We start from the raw sequence: 9387 nt of genomic DNA on the forward strand, positions 1-9387 counted from the left end.
CTCCCACCCCCGATCCCCAAAACAGCCTTGGTAAGAAAAAAACACTATGCACAGTTGCAAATACTGTATTTCCTATTTTTAAAAAAGCCAGAATGTATGTGTATGTTATATATATACGTATTTTTTAAACGTGCCCTCCAAACATTTTTATTTTTCCCTTGGTCTTTTGCAAAAGAATTACATGTAACACGTCTTCAAATATACCTAGAACTACATCATAGTAATTACCTTGAATTACTGGGAAAGGAGGGGGAATACTCTCTTTAGGAAGGCAGAAAATATAGTTTATAAATGTTTTTATCTATACTGAATTAAAGGGTATCCTAGCCCATGAAATTTACCCCTTCGTTAATTAAAAACAAAACGAAAAAAACCTTCCACCCCCACCCACTCGAACAAAACACATTCTCCAATGATTCTAAAAGCTTACTGGACTCCAAGTACCAATACTAATTTTCTCAGAAAACCAACAGGTTTGGTGTACTGTCCAGTGCAAAAATAAATTATTCTTCAATTTAATAAAGTGAAAACAAAAATCTGTAAATTTTTTGAAAATCACTGGAGAAACATATATGAAAGTAACTGAAATGTCATCCATGAAACAGTTACAATGACCAAAATAAGGAAGGCTTATTTTTCTATTTTACTTTAAAAAGAACAAATAAATTGGTCATCAGTCTTTGATAAGTTCTGGATTTGCCACCACCTCCAGAAACTGTACAAATGGATAGTTCTTTTGTTTTACTTATTTATAACATATATCACATAAGGCAAATTCACTTCATGCTTTACTTCAGTAAAATGGGAAAAAAAGCTTTCACTGAAATTGGCACTAAAGTTTTAAGTTCTTAATAGCAAGGAGATACATCCAACTATGAGCAGAATGAACACAGTCATAATACATATCAAATCAAAATTATTTCCTTTATATAATCAGCAATGAGTGACTCCAGAGGTAGTATGGCAGAAATGAGCATGGATCCTATCAGGTCACAACCAATGAAGAAATTAAATTTATTTTTTCCTATGGTTTTGACCATAAATTGCTTTACACATTTAGGACCTGAACAAAAACCACTCTCAGCAGAAATCTTGGCCCATTAATTCAACTGACATATCAATTTACAACTTTCAGGACTGCAGATATAAAAAATGTATAAAATTATGTAAGTTTGAAATGGTTTTAATTATATTCATTAAAAATATTTACATTTCCCAGTACTTACTTGACAAAACCCCCTTGCAATATAATTCTACTCTAAATTTTTATTTATAAAATGAGGCTCATTTATGAGATTTCAATGACTAGTATACTGCAAATTACTTACATTCTGTAAAATATTTTAAGAACTTTTCATATCAAAGGTAGTTTATATTGGATTATCTGAAACCCAATAGTGCCCACAGATGAGCTGCTCATATTCTTTCCATTAATGCTTAGAAAGCACTGTGAAAATGAAAAGTGCTGTTAAGTGCTATCATCTCCCTTAAATTTCCACTTACACTGTGTGCACATTGTGAAATAAACACATATGCAGCATGTCCATGTTTTGATATGTATTTTTTATTTCCCTGCAGTTTTCACTTATCAAGAACAAGTAACAGGGAAAGTTGTCTGAACTAGTGCATAAACAAACATTCTGAAACACCACTACACGTATCTAATTTACAAGAACCGTATAAAAAAAGTCACTAAAACACTACACTATGAAGGTGTCCAACGCTTACAGTCAGACTTTTTCCAACCCGTTACTTGCCTTGTAGCCACAGGAAAACTCTCCAAAATTGAAAAGACAATCTTGCCACAACCCTCCCCCCACCCCGCCCCAACACCTGGGATGGCTCGATATCTAGACTTCCAATAATTATTGCAATGATATAATGCAATACATACCTGGTAAAATATCTTTTATGTGGTGAGTTACAGTTTTAAAGCCAGTTAAAATATGCAGTCTTCAGATAAAATGTAATCCTTGAAAAATTTTCATATCTGCACAGTTTAAATGTGCTAGATGCATAATTTTTCCTAGTCCATTTTTTCTGTGTAATCATTTTTTATAAACTGGTATTATAAATAGAAATATACATTCAAAATATATGGAAAAGTGAAGTTACTACATTAAATTTGCATGTATCGATCCATCCCTTTCCCCTGCACGGTAATAGAAAATACTATTTTGCCTTGAACTTCATATTTGACAGTGAAATGCCACTAAAGTATTTACCAAAAAGTCCATCTAGTCAAATTGTGAAACAAAATGAACGAAGTGAAAACTTTACAGTTCCTTTAGAAAAAAATTACAAGAATTTCATTTCCTAGCTATGAATCTTTAACTTTTTAGACACAAAGTTGGATTTATTTTTACAAGATACAAAATGTAAACATGGCAAAATAAATAGTTAAAACAAGTGATGCAGGATCCCATTTCATGCTCATGATCCCATTAAAGAATTATTTTTTAAAATCCATTCAGTTGCAAATTCAAGTGCAAAAGCATGATGATGAATATCTACTATTCAAGTAACAGAAATAATATTGATGATACAAATAAACTATTTTACAAGGTAGTGATTTTCCCAATTTTACAAAATATACATCATATATCGATTTAACATCCGATATACTGTAGTCCATTTAGGTCCATTTTTACACTCTGTGATCCACAGAGCGTCACCTTTTGCATTCAGCTGGAATATGAATGACTGCACATCATCAGCACAGGTCAAAGCCACATGTTTCAGGTTATGTCACTTCCATAGCTACTGTTGTCTCTGCTATTCCATTTAAACCCAATCTTTCTGGTTCGTGGTTCTCTCTGTAATAAGGCAAAGAGTAAAAATAAACATTAATACTTTCTAGAATATGATGTTATCACTTAGCATTTACAAATACGTTTTTATATAACTACAACTAAACATGACTTCATAAGAACATTTCCCACTTTTACCATTTCTAGACACAAATGAGAAAAAGTTTTCTTCAGCTTAGAAATGCCATCAATGTATAATTACTTGATTACAGCTATTTACTTATGAAAGATCATAATTTAACATAGTATTTCAGTAGATGCCAATGATAAACTACTTATGAAATATGTAACACAAGGCAATCCAAGTTTTTTCTTACAACAGATAAAGGACATGCTCAAAAATCATCAGAAGCACAAAATTACTTTCCACTAGAATTTAATTTTACAGGCCTAAGGTCATATACTTATTAACTCACACAAATTATTTTTTTTCCGATTCACTGTTCTCCTTGTATTAGTATCATAGATAGAAATATAAAATCACACTCTGCAATACATTATTATAGATTTTGTTAATCCTAGAATATTCTCAATTTTAATATATACATAGAATAATTTACTTTCCTTTTGGGTATAATACTGAAAAAAACACAAATTTTGATTGGAGACCTAAACTCAGGTATGGAATTAATAACAATAGCACTAATTTTCCACACTGCCTAAACTACAAAAAAAATTTTTATACACACACACATACACACAAAAGAGTAACTAAGCTTCTAAAATAGACTCTGATGTATTTGCCAATTTGATGGTTTTTCTTTTTTTTAAATTTTTTTTACAATTCTGGTTGGCATTTAAGCATCCTACTAGGGACCTAAAACAAATAATCTAAGTCACAGAGCTTTATATTAAGCAGATTATCAGTACCTGTTGAAAAGCAAGACTGTCAACGGATACAAATTGCTAGAGCAGTAAAAAAAAAAAAAAAAAAGTCTTTTTCCTCCCACAGGATAGCCAGCACAAAGCGAGAGAATGATACTTGAAACACATGAACACACACCTTGCTATGCTGCTGATGGCACTGCTGGGAGTAACCTTTGGCACTCTGTCCATACTGGCAGCAACTGTGGCAAGTTTTAAGGCTGTTGGCGACGGTGCTGAAGTCCGTGTATTGATATGCACATTGACTGGAGAAACAACACTGACATTATTGAGGTGCACGGCATTTGTCAGGCAGGAATTGTTCATGGGAAGTGTTTGAGGACTGCTTGTGCACAATGCTGGGATTAAGTGGTTTGTAGTGGTGTGGCCAACTGTCCTTACAAGTTGTACTGCTGAAATCCCTGGGCTGGATGATAAAGCCATATTGGTGGAGTACAATGTTTTAGAGGTTCCTGAAAGAGAAGGAAAAAAAAATCATTCAATTAGTATCATGAGACATTAATAAAACTCTTTATTTTTAGGAGTTTAATTAAAAAAACAAACATTTGTTTTTGAATTAAATATCACTGAATTAAATAATGGTCTCTCCAAAGAGAGCTTCTGTTCAGAAAATACAACATACTCACCTGTTACAACCCCAAAGACACCCCCTCTTTCTATTGGTCTGTATGAAAAGGCTTTCTAAGAGGTATTCCGCTGCCTTTATATCTGGCAACTGTGGACACAGTATACATACATACAAAATGATAGCTGGATTTCCCTAAGAATTTGCAGATGCGTGAACATTAGTAAGAATGGACAATCAAGATCATGGGCATATGTAAAAGCAACTGGAAAATCCTAGGGTTTGAGAGGTGGTCGAAGGATGACAAGAATAGCAAGTCTTTGAGGACTCAGGGTACTAAGAAGCAGAGTTTCACAGCAATACTGTCATTCATTCAGGATACTATGGGCATATAAACATTTTGGCTAAATGTAATGCTGTTTGCCCCACCCAAACCAGGGCTACAAGCATGTCCCTCCCCAATACGTGCATTTCCGCTTCCATTAGTTGTGAATTTACCCGCCCCCCCCCACTGGCACCCAGTGAGTATTACTACCATGTGAATAACTCAGTGTTGGTCAGTTAGTATCAATTTGATGGTGAGTACATGTGGTGCACATTTTTCCATCCTTGTGATACCTCACTTCGAAGGATGGGCTCAATCTCTATCCAGGGTAATACAAGAGGTGATAGATCACCACTGTTTTTTGTGGCAGAGTAGAACTCCATGGTATACATATACCACATTTTATTAATCCATTAATGTATCGATGGGCATCTGGGCTGTTTCCACATCTTTGCAATTGTGCTGATATAAACATTCAAGTGCAGATGTCTTTATTATAGAATGTCTTTTTTTCCTTTGGACAGATGCCTAGTAGTGGGATTGCTGATCAAAGGGTATTTCTATTTTTAGCTTTTTGAGGAATCCCCAAATTACTTTCCACAGGGGTTGTACTAGCAATACTGTCTCTTAAGAGGAAGAGTCAGAGAAAAGTATGCCTATGAGTATGTGAGAGTGGGAAGGTAAACCCAATTTCAAATTTATTACAGACCGTTCTGGATTATGTTTCATCTTTTTATCAATGAATAGATGATTCAATGGTGATGGTTAGTACAATAATTAGCTTGATGGATTTCCTAAGATGCAAAGCAACTGACAGTATGTGAATGAAACCAGGAAGGGTGGAGTGTTACTCAGGTAGGCACCCAGTGGGTGCAGAAGGAAATGAAGCAGGCTCTCTGGGAGTTCTAGAACACTCAGCTATTTTCCCCGTCTTTCCAAAGAAATTCTGAAGAGTCTTGACTGATTTCTTACACACAATTTCTCCCTGGATATAAAAAAGAAAAACCATACCACAAACCAGTGAGTTACACCTTCAAGCTAGTAAGTACCACGTGAAACCCCAGCCGTACCTGAAGGCTGGACGACACCGTTTATGTTGTTGTGGCCAGTATTCTGTTCCTTGGCTACCTCACTGCGACTTGGAACAGGTGCACTGACCACCGCAGATGCAGCAAAGTGGGCGCTGGCTGAGTCAAGTGTTTTAGACATACAGTCAGAGGTGCTTGAGCCCTATAAAACAAACAAAGTTAAATTCTATTTTTCAGATGTGATTTCATGAACATATTAAGGAACAACCCAAGATGTTGTTGCCTTTCTAAACTTGAAGAGTTACAATTGTTTAGATTAAGAGATCTAGGACTCCAAAGACTATTTTTGGCATACGAGGCAGGGACGTTACTAAAAACTGGGAAGTAGTTATTTCTGAGAAAGATCTAGGGGATTAAAAAACCCAAACCTTTAATGTTCTATTAATTTTTCCTATAAATGTTAAGGAATGTTTTTAAAAATGCTTGACAAGCTAGATACTAATGGGTGAAATGAAAGCACAGAGATGACTAGTAGTCATTTTTGTCACAATGTAAAAAAACTTGTCTTGAATTAACCCTGAAGTAGGCTAAAAATACTTTAGGCCGGTTACCAAGAGACACAGAAAAAGCAAACAAAGGCAAATTAAATGGCCATTCCTCCTTGATTCTATATAAAACTGGTTAACTCTTACTAAATCCAGTAGCCTTAGTCTTTGAGCCAGCCCCAGATCCACCTGGATGTCACGGGAGCATTGATGGGGACCAGGGTTACCGGGATTTTCATGTTTTGGGAATCAGGATCTTCAAGGTCAGTGTCCTGACCCTTTGAAACTGAGCTGAAACACTTTGGGCAGATCTGCCCTGAGATCTCACAGCATATAACCAAGACTGAGTTATTCTCAGGTATTATTTCAGAAGTAGTTTTAGGATTATGGAGAAACAAAAACTTAAGACCTAAATGCAAGGCTTGTTTTTTTTTTCAGGTGGTTCAAATATATTCCTTAGTTTTGTTTTTAGTGACTTAAAATTTATTCTCTTATAGTTCTGGAAGCCAGAAGTCTACAATGAAGTCTGATGGGGTTAAAATCAAGGTGCTGGCAAGGCTAGTTCCTTCTGACAATTATGGTTTTATGAAGTATTTTTATTCTTATCCCTAGTGTCTTTATTTAATGATGTCTATGAACAACTTCTCCTAGTGGCATTTTTTCTTCTATAGGAAAATGTGATTCACAGAGGCAAAAGGCTGTACTGTCTAAATTTATTGCACTATTCAAGCGAATTATTAATACCTCTCAGCTCATGGGGCACATCCACATGGCACTTAAACACATAGTTTAGGAAGTGGTTAGCAAAGTTATATCCTTTTAGTGTGTTCAAACCAGGTTAAAAAAAAAAGTTATGTCCTTAAAAATTATCTTTTTTGGGGAAGTAGGGGATGATGGTTGTAAGAATATATAGTTACTTCTACAAATTTTCAATAACCCTTCAAAGAAAAGAGTAATTGGCTCTTTCTTGGATTAAAAATACCATATTTGGCTCTAGTACTCTTCTCAAAATATTAAGAGACTAGTTTATAAACTAGTCACTTAAAATCATGTACATTAGGTGAAAAGAAATTTAGGTTAGGGCCGGGCGCGGTGGCTCACATCTGTAATCCTAGCACTCTGGGAGGCCGAGGCGGGCGGATTGTTTGAGCTCAGGAGTTCCAGACCAGCCTGAGCAAGAGCGAGACCCCGTCTCTACTAAAATTAGAAAGAAATTAATCGGCCAACTAAAAATATATAGAAAAAATTAGCCGGGCATGGTGGCGCATGCCTGTAGTCCCAGCTACTCGGGAGGCTGAGGCAGTAGGATCACCTGAGCCCAGGAGTCTGAGGTTGCTGTGAGCTAGGCTGACGCCACGGCATTCACTCTAGCCAGGGCAACAGAGTGAGACTCTGTCTCAAAAAAAAAAAAAAAAAAAAAAAAAATTTAGGTTAGACCCCCCAAATCAAGAGTGGCAAAACTGAGGTTAGCTTCTGTGATTTGACTAAAACTAAGCAAAACTACATAATTATGAAAGAAAGAGGCATAATCATTATTACAAGATAGGTTTACCTGTGCTTTTGGATGTGTCTGTTGCGAGGAATGCTGAGATTGCTGTTTCTGCTGAAGCTGAGCAAGTTGCTGCCTTTGCATTTGAACTAACTGCTGTTGATGTGTCTGAAACTGCTCTTCTGTGATACCCCCTGTTACTGGTAAAGGACATTAATTTCAGAAATAAGTATGTTTTAAAGTATTTTCAATAACACTGAATATAAACTTAATCCACAATTAACATAAAAAGCAACTACAAATCACAATATACACTATCAGAAAAGTACCTAAGAAAAATGACAAATCTTTCAGCAAGTATGGCGTATGCTTACATCCATGATCTTCTTAATATCATATGCTAAAAAAGTTCTTATATGTAGTTTTTATTGTACAACATAGTTCTAACATGAGGATTTTACATTTATTCAGACTTAGTATCTTTAAGATCACTCTTAATTTTCTATATTACGGTGACCATGTAATGAGAGAAAGCTTGATTTATTAACGTTAATAATAACGACTAAGTTATATAGCCTTAGTAAGAAAGCAGGACCAAGGCAAGACTGTAAATGATTCGTACTGCTGGGTTTCATAACAGTGAAGTAAAAATACTCTTCTCTCTGATTATAAATCAGAGTGGACAGCAAACATGTTCATCTAACATAACCATAAACCACAGTTTAAAGCCAATAGGTTCAATGCCTAAAATAAATCCTATCTATAAAAATATGGGCTAGAAATCAGAGACGTTCAGAAATTTAAAGACACGATGTATCCTCAGATGTAAGGAATTATGTTGTGACCAAGTATGTTAAAGTTAGTGAGTTTCAAATAAAAACAAGATATCTAAAACTTCTGTTTAAAAGATCAGCTAACAAAAGTCATAGAAATCATTTTTCAAAGAAATGTAAACAAAATTTCATTCATTGATATGTAAGTAGATTCCTTACAAACTGATTTAGAGAACATAAAGTTATTTCCATGGAACTCTGTACATTATTAGAATCAAGAAATATTACATTGCATCAGAATTCATGTACTCTGAAGTAATTTTGCTCTATTTTTCTTTATTGCTTGCTTTCCTCTCTCCCAATTATTTCACTCAGCCAACAAGTATTTAATATTTATTATGCTGCAGAGTGCTGCAGTAAGAGTTACAGTGAATACAGGGGAAAATAAATTAAGAAGAAGGTCCCTGTTATAAAGTCCTACAGTATAGGTGAGAAGAAATAAAAAGATACATATAAAGAAATACCAGCTAATATGAAACAACCTCTGCATGCAATTGACCAATCTAATCAATGTGACCTAAAGGAGTTTAGACAGGAGACTACACCCTCAACCTAGGTTACTTAACTCTCCCAAAGTTTTCTGTTTAGTAGGATCACAAATGAGAAATTAAAAAATTTTTTTTGATAGTATATCAGACATGTAACAAGTTATGCCTAGTATAGTCTATTTCCTATGAAAAAGAAGTTAGGCCTCAGAGATGGGCAAAGTTTTCATTTCCATTCCACATTGTTATTAAAATTTATATTGAACCAGGATTAGGGGAAAAAAGGTCTTAGATAGACATCAATTTTATTTTTAGAAGATTCATAAAGTTGGGGCTATTATAGTGCTTCCTTTAAAATTTTAATATTACCTGCATTTTTGAAGTACACATTAGTCATCTTACAGAATTACCAATAAGATCAA

At 34.8% G+C, this 9387-nt stretch overlaps 1 protein-coding gene across 1 annotated transcript in view; it reads right to left on the reverse strand.

Moving 5' to 3' along the window:
* Nucleotides 1–1546: 1546 nt before the first annotated feature.
* Nucleotides 1547–9387, reverse strand: part of EPC2 (enhancer of polycomb homolog 2 (Drosophila)) — a 128541-nt gene continuing 120700 nt past the window's right edge. The window contains exons 11-14 of the mRNA XM_012659457.1: nucleotides 7711–7847; nucleotides 5656–5815; nucleotides 3814–4147; nucleotides 1547–2816 (exon numbers count right to left, since the gene is read on the reverse strand). Of these exons, the coding sequence (XP_012514911.1) occupies nucleotides 2744–2816; nucleotides 3814–4147; nucleotides 5656–5815; nucleotides 7711–7847 (704 nt within the window). The 3' untranslated portion in view covers nucleotides 1547–2743. The remainder of the gene's footprint in view (nucleotides 2817–3813; nucleotides 4148–5655; nucleotides 5816–7710; nucleotides 7848–9387) is intronic.

The sequence above is a fragment of the Propithecus coquereli genome, unplaced genomic scaffold (genome assembly GCF_000956105.1).
Source record: "Propithecus coquereli isolate 6110/MARCELLA unplaced genomic scaffold, Pcoq_1.0 Scaffold118, whole genome shotgun sequence".
NCBI classification, from domain to species: Eukaryota; Metazoa; Chordata; class Mammalia; order Primates; family Indriidae; genus Propithecus; species Propithecus coquereli.